At 51.4% G+C, this 22,642-nt stretch overlaps 2 protein-coding genes across 5 annotated transcripts in view; both read right to left on the bottom strand.

Moving 5' to 3' along the window:
* Positions 1 to 8,407, bottom strand: part of PTK7 (protein tyrosine kinase 7 (inactive)) — a 59,625-nt gene extending 51,218 nt beyond the window's left edge. Inside the window, exon 1 of the mRNA XM_016212737.2 lies at positions 8,205 to 8,407. Within this exon, the coding sequence (XP_016068223.1) occupies positions 8,205 to 8,283 (79 nt within the window). The 5' untranslated portion in view covers positions 8,284 to 8,407. The remainder of the gene's footprint in view (positions 1 to 8,204) is intronic.
* Positions 8,408 to 9,661: 1,254 nt separating this feature from the next.
* KLC4 (kinesin light chain 4) lies at positions 9,662 to 22,530 on the bottom strand. Of its 4 annotated transcripts, none has more exons than XM_016212848.2 (15): positions 22,515 to 22,530; positions 20,386 to 20,668; positions 19,183 to 19,413; positions 17,729 to 17,810; positions 16,672 to 16,882; positions 16,106 to 16,193; positions 14,204 to 14,305; positions 13,812 to 13,985; positions 13,389 to 13,488; positions 13,137 to 13,189; positions 12,851 to 12,921; positions 12,563 to 12,671; positions 11,831 to 11,971; positions 10,749 to 10,812; positions 9,662 to 10,115 (listed from the first exon to the last, which is right to left on the bottom strand). In XM_016212848.2, the coding sequence occupies exons 2-15, from the start codon at positions 20,641 to 20,643 to the stop codon at positions 9,850 to 9,852; spliced, it is 1,950 nt and encodes a 649-aa protein (XP_016068334.1). In that variant the 5' UTR covers positions 20,644 to 20,668; positions 22,515 to 22,530; the 3' UTR covers positions 9,662 to 9,849. The 4 variants fall into 4 exon arrangements, with proteins under 4 accessions (XP_016068334.1, XP_016068333.1, XP_087673527.1 ...); XM_016212847.2 differs by lacking the exon at positions 22,515 to 22,530 and adding an exon at positions 21,645 to 22,146; XM_087817401.1 differs by lacking the exon at positions 22,515 to 22,530 and adding an exon at positions 22,048 to 22,127 and having other exon boundaries at positions 20,386 to 21,730.
* Between the last annotated feature and the right edge of the window lie 112 nt (positions 22,531 to 22,642).

The following is a 22,642-nucleotide window of genomic DNA, read 5'->3' as shown; positions in this document are numbered from 1 at the left end:
GGCATGTAGGCATGTGTGTGCGACATTTCACAGCTTCTAGTGAGGACATGCATACAAAGACATATGAGAACACTAAATCAGCTCTATCATCAGCTCTGCAGTCAGTAAGCAGATCATACTCTGTGCCTCAGTTTCTGTGCCTGTCAAATGCCTCCCACCTCTTCCCTGCCCCAAAAAACCCCAGCATCCTCATCTTGCTGCCTTCTGAGCCTTGTTGATAGGATCAAATGTCAGTGTGAGTGAAAGCATTTTGTAAACTGCAAAGCTGGGTACAGCTGTTGGTTATTACAGAGGAGGCTCTCCCAAAGCACATCCAATCCTTTCTTCCCAATGTTAAGCCTCCCTTCAGTTGTCTCCTGTCTGTGCAAAAGAAACAAACGAGTTCTCCACCCAGGCACTAGTCTCTCAAATACCTAAGGACTAACCAGTTAACTATGTCTGCCTTCTCTTACTCAGATAAAAACTCTCTTTTTCTCTCTCTCTCATAAGAACTCCCTCCCAAACCTCCCCCAAATTTACTTAAACCTTTCCATTCCCCTTTGTACCCAGAGAATTGCACCCGTGCCCACGCACTAGACATTCCAGAATAAAATGCAGCCTTCAGATTAAGTGCTCTCCCCAAAACCAATGGCAAGGAAGGGAGCCTGTCAGTGTGGCAGAAACACAGCTGGAGAGTGTACATGGCAAACCAGGGTCAAGTCAGTCTCAAAGGTCACCAGAGTAAAGGGTCCTCCAAGGTCTTCTGCCCTCAAGTTGAGCCCAAGTGGCGGGTGGGACTTGCCCAATGTCATACAAGCAATCTGGGGCAAATGTGGGAGCAGGGTCCATGTCTCCCAACTCCCAGCCTGGTCATGGTTCCTTCAGTGTCCCCTCAGGCGAAGAGGGGCTCCAGGGTACCAAGAAAAAGAGCCCATTAAGACCAAGGCCCCGTCTTTGTGACTGAAGTGATAACACTTCCACTACAGGACTTCCTCTAAATCAGGAATGCCCACATGCTTTACATGGGGTCATGGGACGTCCCAGTGTGCCCAGGCAGAGAGGCAAGTCTGAAACTCCTTTTTAAGTGTGAAGTAAATGCTGAGTGGCCGGGCCCCTCTTCCCTGAAGACACAGCCATTCTCCTCTATCAATTATCACAGAAGCTAAAAGCCTGCATCTGCAGGGCAGCAAAATCCTCTGGTGGGGAGAGAAGCCCAGGAACAGGCTGAGACCTCAGCAGCCATAGACACAGACTGCAGAGTGGGCGCTGCCAGGGCCCCAGCCGCCCAAGCTTCTCCTATTGTTATGAGCCAGAGTGCCCCACCCCACCACCACAGGAGGCAGAACATTAGTAAAAAGGGCGCACCTGAAACATATTATTAGGAGTCACCAAAATCACCTCGGCCATCAACTGGAAGCAAAGAGCCACCCGCTGCAAGGCTCTCATTGCAAAGGGACAGCCACATATGACTGACTAGCTGTACAGGTTGTGCACCACTCAAGATGCCTGGCCAATCGCAATACCGCCTGTGCTCCACTAGCCAAAGCCCTGTCCTGGTGCAGGGCTGCGTTCACTCGGAGGAAGGGTGCCTACTTCTCATTTGCACAAAGGCACTGTATGAGCAAGCCGACGGGACACCTAAGCAGTCCCAAAAGCAGACGAGCATTCTCCTCACTGCCCCACCACCCCAAGAAGTGAACAAAAGAGAGCCAGTGTATGCTAGTGCCCACTCTGACCACCTTAACCACCCATAGGGAGACCACACAGCACCTCAGGAACCTCCCATGGCGCTGACAGAAGTTCCCACAAGTCACACAGAGTGGCTGACTGGGGAACCCCCACAGTCATCCGTGATGACGGAAGCCCCTCCCTCAGGTAATATAAAAGTCTGCTAGGCTGCAAGAAGCACAGTTTACTACCCACTCCCTGGAAGAACGTCAGCATGCCGCAGGAGACGGTGGCCCTGAGCCAGCACTGACCACCCTGGGGATAAGCTGCTGTTGGGATAGATGGCGGAAGAATTCCCACCAGGAAATGCACAGTGGCTGTGCCCACATTTCTGAGCTGCTGTTAGAATACTGAGACCCATTGAGAAAATCTGTGCTTTAGAATGAGGAAACCATTTCTAAAGTTGCCAGTCAAGAACAACTTTGTTGAGCCCCTGCAAACCACTCTAGAAACTGAGGACTGGGGGGAAAAGCTGACACCGTAAAGGTATACAAAGGGTCAAGACAGTCTCTGGGAAGATATATCAGCACTGGCCAGAGGGGCTGCTTCCCTGGGGCAATCATCTCCACAGCCGGGAGGTACCAGGCGGCAGGGGCAGGGATCAGCATCACCTGCATTTTGCAGATGAGAATACTGAGGCTGGGAAAGGTTAATGAAGCAGTTCAGGGTTGTGCGGCTAGGCAGCAACGGAGCCAGGACCAGAACAGAGAAAAGCAGCTGTCAAAGGATTATAGATGTCACTACCCTTCTTTTTTCATGCACTGATGTTTGTAATTTAGAAAAGAACCACCCAAGTTTTCAGACTCCTGGTCTAATGCCTTTACACAGCCCATAGCTACTAGCTGGCAATGTCAATCCTCTCTCTTCTCTGAAGCCCTTCCCCTTCCCATTTACTCCTGTGTCATGGATTTACCATCTTACACGTTCTGGAATGTTCTTCTATTTTATTTAGCGCTTTTCCAAGTGGTGTCTTTCATTATACTTAAATCTGATTCACACCTCTCCATCTTGTCTCCTTCCTGCCTCCTACCCCGCCCGAGACGGCATCACCCACAGAAGTCCTCCAACACTTTCAACTGACTCGCTCCTTTCTCGTCACCACACCTCCACTTTAGACTGACAAATTCTCCTTAGGCCCACCCAGTGGTTCTCAAACTTCAGTCAAGGTAAGAATCTCCTGGGAAGTTCTTTTAAAATGCAGTTTCCTTTTGAGATCTGAAATATGTAACTAGATTGGCTATTTAAAACAACAACAATATAATCTAAACTAAAGAAACCAAAATACATTTTCTGGCTCCTGCCCTAAATGGTCCTGATAGGGAGGTCTGTGGTTAAGGCCCAGGCAACCCAAATGTTAACCAGTACCTATGGTTGGTTACCTGCCCTCCGCTATATTCCCAGGAGGTCTTTGGGAATTTTTGAGAAACAACGAATCTACACCTTCCTTACATGTGACTCATAATCCCTACCCCAGGACTCAGGACTCAGTTTTCAGAAGTTACACACACACCAAAACCAGCAAGTGCATATCCTGTTCATCGCGATGGGTCAAGCTTCTGGCAGGAACTTGGGATCTGCAAGACCTCAGGAAGACTACACTCCACTCACCTGTGCATTCATTCACGTGCCCAGGGACACAAGAGCCTGGAGAATCCAAACAAGCAGAAAGAGGGGAAAGGCGCCTGCGTATGCCTGCCCTTCAACAAAGCTTCCTCCCTGCCCCACTGCTGCTGGGAGGAAAACAGCCAAATCCAGAGAAGAAAAGAGGGTGGAAAAAGTGACATACTACAGAGGGCTTCCTCAAACCACTGATTAGCTGTAGCAGCTCCTGCGCCAGCTCCACCAAAGCGCCAGGGGGCTCGGCAGGGCCAAGTGTGCGCTTGGTGGTGAACTGAAAGAACCCCAAGACAGGACTCTAATCCAGCCACCATGGCAGAACCCTCAATAAAAGGACCAGGTGGTGGGGGGCCAGAGCAGGAAGTGAGTAAAGAGGCATGCTGGCAGCTGGAGGGCAAGGCTAGAGCCCGTGCCAGCAGCCATGGCCCCGAGCCTGTAACCCCACCATGTGGCTCTGCCCGGGGCACAGCAGCAGAGAGGCATAATACTGAGGTTAGAGAGAGCAGAGGGAGCCCAAGGGACTCGGGCCAAGGATACCCAACTCTGTTTAATGACCCTTTCTTCCATTAGGAAAACACCAAAGGCTGAATCCCTGGCCCCAAACTCCTGTTGGCTCAAAAATTAAGAGTCTGAACCGGCCAATCCCCATCCCAGACGAATCTCACAGAAGCTGCACTGGCTTAAGCACAAACTCACACAAATCCCTTCACTCCAAAATATGAAATACTCTAACAACACAACTGTCAAAGCCCAGTGAAGACGTCACCTCCCTTTAGGAACCAAATGTATTCCTGAAAAGTCATACAATGACCAAATTTCTGCCTAACAAATCCAATTTCTCCACTAGCTTTCATTATAAAATGAGACACACGCTCCTCTGAGAAAAGCTGAGACTCCAAGAGGAACAGAACATCACACTGACATTGCGAATCTTCTAGAATCACTTTTTTTTTAAATCCTCACCTGAGGATATGTTCATTGGTTTTTAAAGAAAAAGAGAGGGAGAAACACTGATGTGAGAGAGAAACATCGATCAGCCACCGCCTGCACACCCTGACCAGGGATTGAACCCACAACCTAGGTATGCACCCTGACCTGAAATCGAACCCAACACCCTTTGGTGTATGGATGACATTCCAACCAACCAAGCTACCCAGCCAGGGCTAGAGTCACACATTTAATGGACAAGCTTCCTGACGATCTAATTCAAATTCAACCCAAAGTGAGGTCATTTTTAAATGTACATATCACATGGAACAGTGAACTGAAAGTTATTTAAGGTCAGTCTCCAAATACTGTGCAAGATCTAGGGCACCTAATTTGTCCTGTTGCAACAAGAGTTTCTGTGTAAGGAGAGATGCCTAGAGCATGACTTCTGGAACTTTGCAGAGCAGTCAGCTGGGGAGAATGTTAAAATGCAGTTTAAGATTCTGATTCATGCTCCCAGGGAATGCTGATGCCACTTGTCTTTGGACCTTATTTTGAGTGGCAAAGTGGTAGATAATTGAGGCCCCTACCCAGTTCATGGTTTATAATCTGTGGCCTTTCCAGGCAGGTCAGCTTCATATGTAGAGATGGTTGCCCACACCCAGGAACTCTTAGAGAAAGCCAGTAGCCACATCAAAACTCAGAGAGCACCATAAAGAACAGTCAGCCCAGAAACAGAGAAGGAAGAGCCGGCCCCTTGACTGGGTCACGGTAGAGCAGGCACAGGAAGGAACAACAGGCTACCCCATCCCAGAGAAGCAGAAAAGGGCACAGAAGACCCCAATGCCTAGGAGGCAAAGGGGCTGTTTACCTTTGCCCTTGGTTACCCTGCCCTCTACCCAAAAGGTTCATCAACCTTTTTAATAAACCTACACAAGGACCCATTATAAATAAGACACTGTACTGAATTCTGAAAGGAGAGCTCTTCAGTAAATTAAAACCCAACTGGGGCAAATATATGGAAGGTGTCCTAAGAGTCCAGAAGTTCTATAGGCATCCACTTTCTGGCAGGAGAGATAGGACAGTTTGGGGGAGGAAGCGGAGGTGGAGCTGGGCAAGAAAAATGGGGAGGCAGTCCATGACTGGGGACTGGCCAGAGAGGAAGGAAAGGTCTGAGAAGCCACGTGTGTTTTAGGTGATGGGAATGAGACTAGTTGGGCTGGAATGGAGGGTTCCAGTAGGTGGAAAATGTTTATTGTTGGGGATGACTGCAAAGCTGGAAAGGTATGTTGGAAGCACACCACAGGAGAGGAAGAAGACAGGGGCTCTTTATATACTTCATTACATTTAATCCTCAGCACAGCTCCAAGAAGTAAGTCCCTTTACAGAGCAGGCCAACTGTGAGATCAAGAAATTTGCCCAGGGACACAGGGCTTGTCAGGGTTGCTGTTTTACCAAACACTTCATCGACACAGCCTGAGCTCTCTCCACCACTCAGCCCTGATCTTAAGGCCAGGAGTCTGACTAGATCCTTTGGCAAGCGATGTGCAGATTACCCGTACCCTCCCACTGTACTTTCCAACATCTAAGAAAGCCCATCACTGATAAAAACCAACTCCTAAGCCTGAATTACAGGCTGCAGAGCCTCGAGGAGTCTGCAGAACAGCCTCTCTCAGAACGTGACAATTTTATTTCCCCAAAGAAACAAGAGCCTGGAGGAAAGAATCCGAGGGTGGAGGGTGGGAATGACCACAACTGACCAAGCAGTTGGGGCTCAGAATCCCAGGTTTCAAACGTCAAGCCCTCTCCTCCTCCTCCACCATATTAATCACAACAGGGATCTCAAAGTTTGGAAAGTTACTCAGCCATTTACAGCGTTTAATTACCCAAACTTCAAAATGCTCTAATCCACAAACCTAGCCACCCTAGATCCCTTATTCCAAACTTAACCTTATTAACCACGGGGTCTCACTACAACTCGTTAACTACACAAACAATTGAGATGGAAAAATCTACTGTAATCTATTTAAAAATCATTGGCCCCTGAAGTCATGCCGGCCAGGGGGTGGATTGGGGTCCCCCAATTTCACTAGAAGACAGCAGGAGCCTCAGCCTTGACTGAAATTGTTTACAGCACATGGACAGGTTCCACACCAAGGCACATTTGGTGGAACTGATTTCAGGCTCTCATTAAAATGTTCCTTTGTTGAGCACAGGACATCTCCCCAGCCCCCAGAGGAGATTCCAGACCTCCAGTCCCAAGCCCTCTGCCTGCCCTAACTTCCCCCACAGAAACCCCCTCCACTAAACACCAGTCACCAAATTAACATCAATTAACATCAGAGTCGTCTTCTCATGGAAGGAATTTAGCATTTGTTGAACAAGAGGCCTGTCTCCACCAGAATCTCTCCTTGACTCCAGAACTCTAACATCAGCAGTGAAAGCAGCCATATCGGGAGACCCGCACACCAAAACCCAAACAGCTGGCTGACCTAGGAAGCCTGTGAGCTCGCCCATATGGCTGGGCCCCCGATCCTGGCTGTGCAAAAAAACTTCCATACTTCCTCTGGGAGCAGATGTGGGTTCTGCCATGAGCAATAACCACTCCACACATCACAAGGAACACAGGGCAGCTCCAGAAACACCTCCTACAAATCCCTGGAGCCTGTTCTTACCTCTGGGTCCTGGGTTACAATTACCTCTCCTTTTACAACTAGGGGTGGGGAAGATGTTGATTCCATCAGCACCAAAATCCCTCAACAGCTGGCAGGCCAGGAAGATGTCAGAAAAGGCAATTCTCTACCCCCACTCTCCCTATAGTCATTCTTCAAAGGAGGAAAGTGATAAGCTAGGACCAGGTTCCCTGAGCAGAGTTCCCAGGAGAGGGTTGCTGCCACAATCATCACCAAAGATTTTTGTGATTTTTGGAAGGGAGATAGATGGGGGGATATTTCCAGTCCAGGCTGTGCAGGAAGTTTGGTGCTTTCCTGTAAGGCACTTCAATACCTCAATGGTGACTCTCAGGTGTGACCAAGACAGGAAATAAATCGGGAAGGGGGATCCGGGTCCTGTGTATCCTGGAGATAGGGGCCACACCCTCATCAAAATGCTGAAGCGCTTGAAGAAAAGACACATTAAACTCTTTTTAAGCCTTACTGGCCCGTAGAAAGTGAAATCTGCTTCCCTCGGTGAGGAGGCACGGGATGGAAATCCAGGAAGGAGCAGAACCAACCCCGTCCGCACCTTTGCAGGCCGGCCATGCCCGATTTTGGCAGAGGCCTTCACACATTAGTCACAGCGACAGCCTGGGACTCCGCTCCCCAGATTCAACCCTGACTGGGAGTGGGCTCGGGCCCAGGAGCTAGAGGAGATGGGGCGGCCCCTGATTCTTCCCTTCCTCCGCCCTCGCCAGCAGGGCCATCGGGGGTCCCAGCTTGGCCCTGGGACTTCGAGAAAGGAAGCGGGGAGCTTCGGGCCGGCGTAGGTAACAAAGCTACAGCGCGCCGCAGGTCGGTCCCGCATCTGGCCCCAGGCCGGCCTCCCTCACCTGGGCTGAGCCCGCCAGGGCCACCCTGCCTCCCCCACCGCCAGCCACCTCACCGCAACCCACCCCAAGTAGAAGATAGTCGTTTTTCCCCCGAAAATAAACTCCCCACTAAGGCCCGGACGCCAGCAACTAACTCCACAGCTCCCGAGTAAAACTCTCGGCTCAGGCCGGGAAAACTGTGGAGGCTGGAAACGCGACCTCGCGGGCGTGGGTGGCAAAGGGTCCCCAACCGACCAAGTCCGCTGAGGGCTTAGCCACCTCCCAGCCGCCGGGACCTCGCACCCCCAGCCCGCTTCTCCACTCCAGGGTGTCTTCTCCGCTCCAGTCGCCCAAACCCACTTCCCGGGTGTGCCAGCAGGGCTCCCGCGCTCCCCGAGCCCCGCTCCCCCAGCTCGCCGGGACTCACCGCCCAGCAGCGGCAGCAGCAGGACGCTGAGCAAAGGCAGCCGGCGGGGGCTGCTCCAGGCTCCCCGCGCAACTCCCATCACTGCGGGCTCGGGAAAGGCAGGCGGGCGCACGGCGGACGCGCGGACTGCGCTCCGCGGCGGGCCCAGGAGGCCGAGCGCACCGAAGCGCGGGCGCCGCTGCAGCAGCCGGAGCCTGAGGCGTCCCCAGCCGGAGCCGCGCGCGCCCGGTACCTCCGAGTCCCCGCGCGCCGCCGCCGCCGCCGCCAAGCCCCGCCCCACGACGCCCCCTCCCCGCCGGCCGCCGCGCGGCGCCCCGCCCCTCGACGCCCCTTCCCCGCCGTGGCTGGGAGGAGCTCGCAGTTGGGGGAGGGGTCTGGAGATGGATCCAGGACAGAAGGAGGCCCCCGGAGTTGCCGGGGACCTGAGCGAGACAAGGGGAGGTAGGCTGTGCCTACCGCCTAATCTGCAGGGGACTCAGGGAAACCAGTGACTTTTGTGATTCCCTGGCCCCCGGGAGGATATTCAGTTCTGGGCCTTCTTGGGGACTCTGACCAATAATTCCCCCAAAAAGTGGGAAGAGACTTTGCAACCTGAAGTCCTTAGGAAGACCTAGAACAGAAGGCTGTCTTTGGTGTCGCCCAAGCAAGGTAACCTGGAGATACTGTGTAGCCACATGAGAAATGTAGCTTGGAGAAGTGAGGGACCAGTGCATGGCTGGGGTCCGATTTGGCTCTGGACCAACACGAACCCAAAGGTAGAAACTGACTGGGCTCAGAGGCCAGGCTGAAGGCTGTTAAACTGACAAATTCATCCCAAGTCCATCTCCAGGCAGTCTGGGCTGTGTCAGGGCATGGCCAAGTCTCCAGCTGTGGGGAGGCCCAGCACAGCCCTTGTTCCAGGCACCCCCCACCCCAGCGCCACCACCCCCACATTCTTTCTTTGTTGTGAAAGCAGCAAGGGGTGTAGGAGGCGGGTCAGGAGGAGTCAAGCTTTAGAAGATGGGCCCCAGCTGCTGCTCAGGCCTCCAGGATATGCTGAGAGGGGATGGATAGTGAGTGCCTCCTTCCCCTCTAGCTCCGGAGGGCCCCCCAGGCCTGCTTAGACCTCCCTTCCCCCAAGCAGCTGGGAGGAGGAGGGGCAGCCACAGAGGGCCTCACAGCCTGGGAGCAGTGGCGCCAGGACTCCAGGGTCCTGCCACATGGCCACCACATGTCCCTGACAACCCAGTCCACAGCACCTTCTCCTTGGGTTGTGGGCCTCCTCCCCCATCCCCCAGATGCCTTCCTGCAGGCCCTGCTGGAGAGGATACAAACAGGGGAAGGAAGAGAGGAGAGATCCAAGAATCAACACTCCTCCTGTTGCCCCATCCATCACTGCCCCTCACCCTTCCGTGAAAGGCCCGAACACAACCCTTACTTCCTACCCTCTTCAATCAAGACTCAAGTGGCAGAATGGTTACCTGATTCTTTTATTTAAGAAAAGTGAAATACATGGACCTGAAGTGAGGCAGCAGAGGGAACAAGAGAGGCCAGGGCAAGGCATCTTGCTTGGCCAGCCCAAACACTCTGACAGAAAAGCCAGCAGCCAGCTGCATCACTGAGGTGCATACCTGCTCCTTACCCACCCTGGGAGCCTCAGAGCTAGCTACTCTAGAGGACCACAGGTGGGGAGAGGATGTCCTGAGGGTCCTTCTTGAAAGGATTCCTGAGGAGGGAGCCAAGACCCTAAGGGCAGCAGCAATCTTCTGGTTAACTGCTCCCCCTTCACTGTCCCACCATGGGGTTGGAAGAGCCAGGAGCAATAGGGAATGCTGTGAGAGCTGTGGGGGGATCCCGCAGGCCTGAGGGGTGGGTTGAATGTCAGCTTCTTGAAGAGAGGTCCATACTGCTGGCACTGAGGCCTCGGGAGACCTGAAACAGACAACATATGCCATCAGCCCAGGGACCTCAGCCTCCTGAAGACTGTCCCCTGGAGTCTGTCTATCTTGTGGCTGTAGTCTTATCTCTCGACCCAGGACGGAGCCTGTAACCTCAATCCCAAGCTCTGAGGCTTTGCTAGGATTTTCCAGAAGGCCACAGTTCGGTGGGAAAAATACCTGGAAGAGCTACATGAATATTGGCATATACTTTGAATGTGTTGATACAAGTGGTAATTTCCCCTTAAAATGCCATTACTGTTTTTTCAAATGACTGAGTACTTTTTTCTTTTTCCCTTCTTCTTGACTACTGACTACTGAGTCCCCAAGGTAAGCTGTACAGTGGCTACAGGACGAAGAACAATTAGAATCCCCAAGTCTTTCTTGAAGTATTACTAATTCCAAAGTTCCCATCCTGATTAATTTATTTGCTACTATCTCTAGCCTGAAACTGCCCTTTCCTAGTTGCCACCACCAACAATAAGCTGTCTGCCTGATTCTGTCTGCCAGCTCCAGTTCCCTAGCCAGTCCTCATCCCAGATGACTCTTCCCTAACTCTTAACTGGGCTTGCTCTATGGCTGTCCTTTCTTTGTCACCCACCAATAAGCTCACCAGCACTGCTCTCACCTGCAGGGGTGCTGCACTGGGTTGGTTCAGATAGTTTAAGGAGGCTGCCCGCTTCATGTTGCTGCTACAATGGAAAAGAAAGAATTGAGGTCCCGCCTCTTCCTTGTTTGTTTTTTGGTTAATCCTTACTCAAGGATATATTTTCCATTGATTTTTTATTTTAGAGAGCACGGAAGGGAGGGAGGGGGAGAGAGAAAGGAAGAGAGAAACATCGATGTGAGAAAGACACATCGATTGGTTGCCTCCCACATGCACCAGACCCGAACCACCCAGGTATGTGCCCCTGACTGGGAATCGAACCTGCGACCCTTTGGTGCACAGGTCAACGCTCTAACCACTTGGCCACACCAGCTATGGTGCTTCACCTTTGAGTGCTACTAAAGCTGTGGGCCTGCTACACAAAATCAAGTCACTGCCTCCACACCATCCCCCCCCATACACACACACACACACACACACACACACACTCTCTCTCTCTCTCTCTTATCTTCGTCTATAAATAGCATCTCCTCAGGTGTCTTTTCCCCCACTAGGGCACCCGTTTTTCCTGAACTCTCCATGGACAACCCATTGACCTCCTCCATGATTCTCTCCAAGACACTTCTCCTTCAGAGGTGAGGGGCCAAAAGGATTTGAAGGCCAGGGCTTACTTGACTGCTTTGCCATATCTCAGTCTCACTGTTACCTGGAGGACCGGGGTTCAGTTCCCTGGAGCTTCCTCACCAGGAGTTCGCTGCTTCTACGAAGCACATCCCGGATCTTGCCCAGAGAGCCACTCCTCTGCAGGGCCCCACTGCCATCCTGGTGGAGAGGGATGGGGACCAGAAGCTAAGGGAACCCCATGCAGACTTCTGAGTCTATCCCTGCCATTTATTCTGCACACATCTCCCCTCCCTCAAAAGCCCAGTGACCGAAGATCAGAACCCTGTCACTAGCTGGCTAATAGAGATACCTCTGAGAGGGAGGGACTGACTGAACTGGAGTGGGGACATGTTCTCATATCCTTCATGGACAGGTTCAGAGCCTCTCAATACCACCAGCAGGAGGGGTCTGAGAGATCAAGGGGCAATAATCAGACTTACCCCTGACCACTCCACAGCCACAGAGGCATCTTCACCTCCCTCATATTTCACACTGCTCCCAGAACCCTCCTGGGAGGTCCTTCCACTGTCACCCTCTCCAAGCAGCTCAGCCACCTTGGTCTGGCTGATAGGGTCAGTGCCCTGGAAGAAAAAGGAAGAAGCTGGGATTTCCCATTCCTTACTCCTCAAAATGGGCATTCAAACCTTTTCCACCATCAGCCACAGGAAGGAAGACACTTTTCCTTCTGATGTCCCAGTATACACATACTGGAACAACCCCCACCTTTTCTATTTGCAATGCATTCCTACATATAGATGCATATATATTTTTAGCCAGGGCCCACACTGAATTGATTTCATGACCCACTAATGAGCTAACACCCACACCTTGAGAAACTCTGACATTGGGCTCCCCTCAACCTCAGCTCTTTAATCCACACCAGCCATGCCCCTCTTTAATAGATTCTTCAAATTGTGAAAGGGCAGGGCTTCCCTTTTACTAATCAATGCCATTTAGAGAAGTGAACCTTGAACTTGGAGTCCTAACCACAAAGGGCAAATTGGGGTAAGAACACACTTAAAAACAACCACAACCACAAGGGTGTCTCACCTTCCTCTCTAGGTCTTCCTCCTCAGTCCCTCCTCTTATTCTTTGGAGACTCAGAAGAAGCCTCAGTGGTCCTGTTTCTAGGGCCCTACCTTTTGGACACCCTTCCCCTCTCGGTCTCTGACCTGTTTCCGGGAACGCAGGGCACATTCCTCCAGGGTCTCAGCCGCCTCCAACTTTCCCTGGCGCCTGTACAGAGCTCCCAGGTTTCTCAGAGTGGTGTTCACTGTGGGGCTGTGGGGGTGAGACCAGGGAAGGAAGTGAGGATGGGTTCTTAAAAGAAAGAGGAGAGGGAGGGAGCAGAGCTAAGAACAAGGAAGAGTAAAGAGAAGAAGGGGAAAGGTCCAGGAGGCCAGGATCAGGGCTTGAATGGAAGACACCAGAGGTCAAGCCACCTTCTCACTGCAGCTTACCTGCTCACTTTGCAGGCCTTGTACCAGCCTCCGTACTCAGCGTAGGGTGTGCTGCCCTCACGGTGCCGGGTCTGCAGGAGGACAGAGGGGAAGAGGAAGCCAGAGATGTGGGTACAGAAATGCTGGGTTGCAGCTGGAGCTGGGCTAGGGTGCAGGCTGGGTTGGGGAAGGCACAGTGCATCTGGGGCTGGGGCTTGGTTGGGAAGTGAAGAACTGGGTTAGTGCAAGGAGTAAGAGAAAGGCCCTGGTAGCCTCAGGCTCTCCAGGCTGGACTCCCCCCACTCACTTTGCTCATTTCCTCCCGCTCCTCTGCATGCATCCAGATGGGCTTGTGGTTATCTGGGGGTGATACATGGGATGGCATGGCAAGGTTAGAGAACTGAGCTGAACAGTATGTGGGGAGCCAGGACCCAGAGGCCCACATGGCTGGACTAAAGGGGTCTGGCTCCCCCTGGGAACCACTGTGGCCAAACCCCCAACCTTTGGTCTACATTTTTTTTCCTCCTTGCAGCTCCCTCCCCAGGCCCTCACCACTCACCATCCACAGACCCAAACTCCTGCACATGGGCACATGTCAGGATCTCTTTGTAGAGTGTTTCAGCCTCAGCATACTTGCCCTGTTTCAGGTAACAGGAAGCCTGGGGGTAGGAAGGCAAAAACATAGGAGCAAGAGACAAAGACAAGATCTCAACCAGGCTCGGGGACTTCCACTTCTTGGTCTCCTTATGACTTTCCCCAGAGTTCCTCCTCACATCTCCTTTTCTAGCTACAGGGTCAAGAGTGTTCCCACTCCACTCCCAAGAGGCTATGGAACTTCTGCCTTCCCACTGAAATGAAGCAGATCCCTCAGCCCCAAAGGCAGCCCTAGAGATGGCACAAAGGCGATGGTGTTAGTGTACCAGACTATAATGCTGTCCCCTCCCCTCCGCTCCTTCCACCTACTTTCCCCCTCCCCCCTTACCAAGTTGTTCTTGGTCCGGGCTACATTAGGGTTGTCTGGCCCCAGCTGCTCCTCATAGATGGCCAGTGCCCGCTGGTAATAGCGTTCCACAGCCACATACTTGCCCTGGTTTTGGCACAACAGGGCCAGGTTGTTCAGCTGCTTTGCCACATCTGGGTGGTTGGTGCCCAGGACCTAAAGGGGAGCAAAAGAGTGATAGGTGGCTATAGTTATGTGTGTTCATGTGTGCACATGTGCCTGCAGGGAACAAGGGAAAGGGAATGACAGAAGAGAAAACAAGGCAGAGATAGGGAGGTGAGAAACAAAGAAGTGAGGTGAGAGGGTAGACCAGAAGGGAGATGGTGGCAAAGGGCTCACAGCAGGAGGGGAGAATGGGGAGAGGATGTGGGCACCTTTTCTCGAATCTCCAGTGCCCGTTGGCACAGTGGCTCCGCCTCCTTGTATTTGCCCCTTTTGCCATAGAGCACAGCCAGATTGTTGAGTGTGGCAGCCACCTAGGAAGACAGGCCTGTCCCCTCAGACGCTGGTGCTTTCAAGGACCTTGAGAATTGGAGATCTTCCCCCGCGCTGCACAACCCAAGAGAAACGGACTCTGCCACCCTAACCAGAGTCAGGGGAGGAGGAATTGCTGAACAGGGTGGCTCTGCATTCTCCATGGGGACAGTATCGCCCCCTAGGGGCATTTTTTGACATTTCCAAAGGTGGGGTTTGGTGGGGCGGTTGGTCACCACAAAAATTGGGGGCACTATTACCTTTGGAGAGGCAAGGAAGCTACAGATGTTCTGCATGTGTGGGATAGCTCAGCCAAATATTGAATGTCCTGCCTGATATTCAAACACTCAATGTAAGCTTTGATACTTGGTGGGATATCAAGACAGGAGCTATGTTTTCTGAGATACATCATCTCTGCCTATCACATGCCATAATATAGGGAATTATTTTCACAGAGTTAGTTCATTTTCAGAAATATCTTATTTCTTATTTTCTCCACTTTGACAACCTATCATTTATCTTAGCATGTTACCCCTACTTATTTCTCTCTCCGTTATCATATACAAATAAATCTGGTCTGTTTATTTTAACACTGGATTTTAATCTCATATCCACAAATCCTTCAGCTCTGTCACTTTTTAAAAAAAATATATCTTTATTGATTTCAGAGAGAGGAAGGGAGAGAGAGAGAGAGAGAATCATCAATGATGAGAGAATCATCGACTGGCTGCCTCCTGCATGCCCCCAACTGGGGATAGAGCCCATAACCTGGGCATGTGCCCTGACCGGGAATCAAACCTCGATCTCTTGGATCCTAGGCCGATGCTCAACCCCTGAGCCACACCTGGCTGGGCTCTGTCATTTATAATATTTCTTATATAGAATGGTTTCCTATTCTTACCCCTTCTAAATCTAAAGTTATTCATTATATATCAGACTACTATATCTTTTAGCATAGTTGTATTCGATACTACAACTGTTATATTGTATTTTTATTTCATTGTAATGTATTATGTATATCATTTTATTATAAATTATTTGTTTCACTTTTATATTAATAGAGTATCATTCAATGTTTTGGAAATTATACATGTAGGTAGATTACATAATCTTTGAATTAAGTTTCTGGAAAATAGTCATTATGAGGAGGAGTCATTTGGTCCTGGCTGGTGTGGATCAGTTGGTTGAGCGTCATCCAGTACACCAAAAGGTCACCAGTTCTATTCCAGGTCAGGACACATGCCCAGGTTGTGGGCTCAATCCCCAGTAGGGTGTGTGCAGGAGGCAGCAGATGGATGTTTCTCTCTCACATCAATGTTTCTCTCTCTCGCTCTCCCTCTCCCTCTGTCTCTCTCTCTCAAAACTTTTTTTTTAAAGGAGAGTCACCCTAGCTGGTTTTGCTCAGTGGTTAGAACGTTGGACCATGGATAGAATGGTCCTGGGTTCAATTCCAGCGAAGGGCACATACCTCGGTTGCAGGCTCGGCCACGGTTGGGAGCATGCAGGAGGCACCCATCAATGTTTCGCTCTCATATCAATGTTTCCCCCCTACCGCCTACTCTCTTGAAAAAGCAATGGAAAAAAATATCTTCCCGTGAGGGTTAAAAAAATTTAAAAATTAAAAATAAATTTAACAAAGGGGAGTCATTTGGGTTGAGAACCTCTGGGATCAGCAGACAGTGCCCAGAAGAAAGGAGTCCTCACATTTCCTTCCTGAGCATCCCCAGTGACTGGGCTGAGGGCAGCAGATAGACAAGCTGAGAGGCCAAAAGAGCCTGGGGAAGAAGGGAAGGAATACTGACCGCAGGATGGTCTCGGCCTAGGGTGCTCTCCCTTATGCTGAGGGCATCATTCAGCAGATGAGCGGCTTCCTTATACTTATTCTGATCCCTGGAAGAGGATTAAAGTCTCAAGGGGTTACCCTGACCTTTGCCCCCAAGCCATCTCCTTCCCTCCCCTCTTCTGGGGTGACTGAGATACACTCAGGGACTGGGCCCACCATCAGAAGACATGAAGTCCAGTGTGAGCAGTGAGAGGGGTTCACCAACACACCCCTACTGCATGCTAATGTCTGCCATGTCAAGAAGAGGCCAAAGTTACTGGACACAAGAGACAGAGAGAAACAGAGACAGAGACCCTCCCCAGAAGACTGGGAAAATAAACAGCCTGAGGGAAAGTGTTCTCTGGGATCAAGGGCTCAGGTATGGAAAGAATGAGAGTTCTGGTTCAGGAGAACTCCAAGTGGCATATACCTGGGAGGCCCAGCAGGGAGAAGAGGTACCCAGTGGAGAGAAGGAATGAGAGCCAAAGGTGGATCAAGGTGGGAATCTGGAGGCAGATTTGTGGCCAAAAGGAAGGCAGTACTCACCGATACACCAAAGCAAGGATGTTGAGCATGGTTGCAACATCTGGGTGGCCACGGCCAGATGTGCGCTCCAGGTCCTCCAGTGCCTGCTTACAAAGTGGCACGGCCACCTCATAGCGACCCTGGGCTGCATACTGGATCACCAAGTTGTGCAGAGTCCGTAATCTCGCTGGGATCTCATATCCACTATGTTGGGTGCCCTGGCCACGTGACACTAAACCATCCCAGAAAATGAACAGGAAACTTCCTCAGGGAACTCTTCCTCTCTCCTTTGCTGCCTGCCCTCTCCAACCCCACGCCATGTCTTATTCCATGCCTGCACCTGCCCCCCACCAGGCTCTCTCTCTGGAGACCTGTCTCAGCTGCTATTCTTTTGCCCACTCCCTTGAACCTGTGCCTATGACAGTCCCATTTGTTCACCCAGTAATTCATTCACTCAGCAAACATATACCTCATAAATATGAGCCAGGGGCTGTGCCAGAGATACAAGGCTAAGAAAGACCTACTTCACCCAGCCAGGCGCCGCTCAGCGCTTGAGCATCGGCCTAGGATCCAGGAAATCACGGTTTGATTCCCGGTCAGGGCACATGCCCACATGCAGGAGGCAGCCAATCAATGACGACTCTCTCATCATTGATGTTTCTAATTCTCTCTGAAACTCTCTCCCTTCCTTTCTCTGAAATAAATAAAGATATTAAAAAAAATAAATAAGACCTGCTTCTTTCCCTTAAGGAGTTCACATTCTTCCACTCAGGCTCATTCTCCCACCCAACTGTGACCTTCTTACTGGCCAGGCCCCTGTCATTCTCATCTTGGTATTCCTAGTGCCTAGCACAATACCTGGCACATATTAAGTGTTTAATAAATATTGATGAATAAGAAATGATGGGAAGGCTGAGGAAATCAAAGTACTAGCCAAGTCTCTGCCCCATCTCCAGAGGAAGTAGAGAACCTATTTCTGGATGGCGAGCATCCTGTATATGGGGGCTGGGGAGGGGGCACAGCTGGACCAGGCTCCTGCTGCCCTTTCTCCACCCTCCCACTCCAAAGACAGACTCACAGCCATTGCTTGAGTCTTCTTCCTCCTCATTGGGGAAGAGGTCATCCAGGGAATCCTTGGTGGCATCACCCTCCTTCTCCTCCTAGAAAGAAAGCAGCAGCATATCTGGGTGAAGATATCCCCAGTAATGTCTTCAGGGCCCCTCTGAACCATGAAATACATGACAGGTGGCGCCCAGGAGAAGAATCTTGTTTATGTCCCTGCCCTTGGGGAAGGCCAGCATTTGTCTCACCAAGCTCAGACCTCTCCTTCATGAATCTCACGACTTTCCCTTCCTTCACATTCAGAGCTTCCTTCCTAAGCGCCCTCATTCTCCAGCCCCCACCTCTTGCCCGCTCAACTCTTGTAATTATAGCCCTGTGTGTTTGCATTGATTATATGTCTGTCCTGTCTGTCCTGAGGGCAGGGAGTGTGTCTGATCTTATTGACACATACTCGGTGTCTACCTCAGCTTGGTGCCCAACATCTGCCACTGTTCATGCTGGACTTAGTGCCCAACCCTCATTGTATAACCTACTTCCACAATGGGGAAATTCACTGTGCCCACACGGCACTGCAGCCCCATACAAACACCTCTAACCCTCCTGCCCAGCTTCGCCAATGTGTCCCATGAACGTCACCCCTCTTTCCCTGGAACAGACCAGCCTTCCAGCCCTGGAGCCTTATCTATGACACCCCCACGCCCCAGTTTAGAAAGCTGCTCCTTCTTCCTCATCATCGCTCAAACTCCATCCGAACTCCTAACCATTTAAATGTAAAAATCCAACCTAAATCTTACCATCCCTGTACCTTGCCTCCTCTGTGACTCTTTCTCAGACTGTTCCAGCCCCAGGAACCTATCTCATTCAGCACTGAGCACTTGCTGCTTTGTGTGGTTGCACATGTGTTCTCAGGTGGAAGTTTTGTCCCTACAGCTACACTATAAGCCTGAAAAAACAGAAACTCTCTTTTCTAGTTCTCTATACGTCTCCTATATACATCTTCTTGAACTGCATAAGGCATAGAGATATACAAATGCCTGCTGAGTGAAGGTTAAATTTCATACATTTTGAGAGAAAACTTTAGGAGGTTCTTGCTAACCTGGGCTATGCCTTCCCTAATTGTAGCACTTAGGATTCTGGATTGGAATTGTCCAGGTGATTATCTGTTTCACCTGCACAAATATATAATTTTGAGAGCAGGAACTCTGTCTGCCTTGTTCACTGTTTCATCCCCAGTGGAGTGCACAGTGCCTGGCATGTGTGATAGTCATTTAGTTTAATGTTGACTGAATGAGTGAGTATTCTTTCCCCTTTACTGTCATCTGTAGATGGGGTCAGGATGTGAATCAGGCAGATGGGGCAGCACTGCTGTCCCCTGCAGATGATGGAGCAATTGCCCCATGTTTGTGGTGACTCCCAGCTATCCACATCCCCACCCCTTCCACCCCCCCAGCCTTGCCTGCACACACTTACCGTGGTGTGTCCATCCTCGTCATATTGCCGTAGCTGCCCCAGGAACTCCAGGTGCTTCTTTTCCTCCTCCAGCTGAGCCACAGCCTGCTCGCTGCGCTGTAGCCGCTGCTGGGTACCCGCCAGCTCGTCCCGAAGCCACTGGTTCTCCTGGCACAGCCGCCGTACCTGAGCCCGCAGCTTCTGTTTCTCAGACTCCACTGTGCTCAGGTGGCTGGCCAAAGCCAGCATCACCTAGGTGGGCACATCCTGTGAGCACCAGATGCTGGCTAGGAGTGTTCAGGGATAGGCAGGAGAGGAGCCTACTGGGAGGCGGCAAGACTAGCAGGAGCCAGGAAGCGGGGTTGGGGAGCAACAGCTCTACCTGAAATACACCCTGAATCCAATTTCTCACCACCTCCATAGTCACCACCCTGGGCCAAGCCACCATCAGTTCCTACCTGGATTAAATAGCCTCCTCACTGGCCTCCCTGTTTCTGCCCTTGTTCCCTTAGAGTCTCCTCTCAACCCAGCAGTCAAATGATCTTTTTCAAATGTTAAGTTAGAACACATCACTCATCTCCTTGTCATTATGATGACCTACATGTTCCACATGATCTGACTCCCTCTCTTCAACCCCATTACCTCTTGAACTTCATTTTCTATTTTACTTCCCCTCATTCACTCTACTGCAGCCACGCTGGCCCCTTACTGAAGTCAATGGGAAGGCTCTGGTTCAGGGCCCTTGCACTTGCTGTCCACTCTACTTAGGATGCTTTCCCCCCATTTACTGCATGACTCATTCCCTCATCTTCAAACCTTTGCTCAAATGTCACCATTTCAGTGAAGCCTTTTTTTGAAAACCCTGTCTAAAATCATATACTCTCTCCATACTTCCTAATCCCCTTCCCTGCTTTATTTTTATTCTTTTATCCTTAGCAATTATCACTCTGGCATACTGAATCATTTACTTATTTATTTGTGTATTGTCTGCCTCCCCCAGCTAGAATGTAAGTTCTAGGATGGCAAGGATTTTTGAGTGTTGTGTTCAGTGATGTGTCTCCAGTGCACAGAAGATGAGTGCCTGCCACACAGTAGAAGCTTAACACATTTTTACTGAATGAATGAATGCAAGGATCTAGGACAAAGGGATTCCAAGCGACCCCAAACCTCCAATCAGACAACTGCTCCTCCATGGGCCACTTGGCACCATGTCCTCCCTCTCACCTGGGCCTCACTCAACCCCAGCTCAATGTTTTCCATGGAACGGCGTAGCTGCCGAGCCTTCTCATGCACCAGTCCTTCTTCATGGCCTCCCTGTTGCAGACACTCGATGGTATGGGACAGGCCTTGCAGTACAGCCTGGTGTTCACTGTGCAGGGCCTCCAGCCCTTGGGTCACCAGCCGAGTGCTTCCCAGGATCTCCTCCTGGCTGAGCCGGTGCCCTGCAGATTCATCCCGCTGCCCCAACACCAGGCCCGACATCCTGGCCTGGAGGACTTTGCCTGGGCTAGGAAAACAACAGAACTCAAGTGAGGTAAAAATAAGAAAGAGAGGCTCAGCGCCTTGGTTACATGGTGGTGGGGATCTAAGTTAAGAGATGAGAGAGTATGGGTGATCCTGTGTTTTTGTTTGTTTTTTAATCCTCACCTGAGGATATCTTTTCTGTTGCTTTTCAGAGAGAGTGGAAGGGAGTAGGAGAGAGAGAAGCATCAATGTGAGAGAGACACATCAATTGGTGCCTCCTGCATACGCCCCAACCAGGGCTGGGGATTGAGCCTGCAACCAAGGTGCGTGCCCTTGGCTGGAATCAAACCCAGGACCCTTCAGTCTGCAGGCTGACTCTCTAGCCATTGAGCCAAACCGGCTAGGGCAATGCTGTGTTTTAATTGGAGAGAGAGAGTGACCAGTGGGGAGGGAGCCTACAACACTGAAAGCACACAGCTTAAGGTTGTGGGAAAGAGAGAGGCAGAGGAAGTGACTTAAATGAAAAAAGAACAGAGAAGGAACAAAGGTCCTGAGAACTAGCAGAGGGATTTAGAATTTAGGACCAAAACAGAAAAGGAACTGGAGAGAGAGCTTGGGTTAGGAAAAGGAATTAGGAGATAAGAGACGGCACTACAAGAAACACAGAGGGTGTTTGGGGAGAACTGCAAAGGGTATAGGGGTAAAGAAGACAGAAGAATATGCAGAAAATAGTGCAGAGGTATGGGGAAAAGGGAAGGGTAAGTTTCAAAGTTAAATCACGGAAAAGAGAGAAAAGAAGAAAACAGGAGCCTTCTCGCGGGACCCAGATGAGAAGGCCCCAAAGGACTCAAGGGCTTCAGGCTGTGTCACCCACGGACTGCGAGGAGACCAGCATCTCCCTCCCTGGTCAGCCCTCTTTCCCCACTAGCTTTCAGCCCATATTTCTCACCCTCCAGGTCTCAGGCTGTCATCCTACTTCCTCAAAAGGGCCTTGTTTCTCATCTTTAAAGTCCTCTTACCTGTTTACCCAGCACGGCCCGTGGCTGTGGCATTCAGGCCAGAGCCCGGAAGAAACTGTTCAGCAGCCAGAGACTCAGAAGGATCCCTGCCCAAAGTCCAGAAGTCCAGAGTTTTCACCCCTTTCCTCGCCACTTCACAGCCACCCAGAGGACCTGGCGCAGAGCCCCACCCAGGACAAACATCCTCCCTCCCCCTGCCTACAGGTCTTCAAAGAGGACTAGTGTCCCTCCTCCTTCCCCAGGCCAATCTCTCACCCCAAGCCTGGGGAGCTATTTTCTCCCAAGAAGGGAGTGAGACTAATCTGGGACTTGCGGGAAGGGGCGTGTCTGGCTGAGAGTAAGGAGGGAGACCGGGTCACCCCCGGCTCAGTCACTCCCATGGCTTTGTCTCCGTTATGATCACCTGCTAACAGGCTCTGAGTCACCTTAAGGTGCCTCCCAGATGCCTGAGGGTGCAGGTGGAATGGCAGGTCTGCTGAGTGCTGGGAGGTGGTCTCCTCGGCTTTGGAATGCGGTTGCGGAGGGCCGCAGGCTGCCGGCCTGCCCTGGGGCCCGGGGTGGGGATACAGTGCGATGGGCAAGGGCGCCCGGGGGAGGTGCAGATGGACGACCGAGGTCCACGTCGCGGGTGGGGACTCAGCAGCCCCACAATCCCGAGGTCACTTAGTCAGTTGCTAGCGCAGGGGGCGGGGCAGGCCGACTTTCTGTCTGTCTGTCTGAGGGGCGGGAAGAATCGCAGGGGGCGGAGTTTTTTTAGTGTGTCTGGAGTTGTGTGAGGTCAGTCAGCGGGGGGTTATCTGTCCGAGAGAGCGGAAATAAGAGGTAGCGGGACCTTAACCCACAGCCCCAGAGTTACTCTCAAAGACTCACCTGCAGTGTGTCAGTCTGGCTGCCTCCCTGTTCGGTACTGCCCCTTTAAATCCATCATGGCTGCCGCTCGAGGCAATTGTTTTGACGGCTCCGGGGGGCGGGGCCTGCTCCCTAGTCACGCGACCTAA

This window comes from Miniopterus natalensis, chromosome 5 (assembly GCF_054644295.1).
Source record: "Miniopterus natalensis isolate mMinNat1 chromosome 5, mMinNat1.hap1, whole genome shotgun sequence".
In the NCBI taxonomy this organism is placed as follows: Eukaryota; Metazoa; Chordata; class Mammalia; order Chiroptera; family Miniopteridae; genus Miniopterus; species Miniopterus natalensis.
The sequence above is the reverse complement of the archived record's forward strand: the minus strand, read 5'-3'. Positions and strand labels throughout refer to the sequence as shown.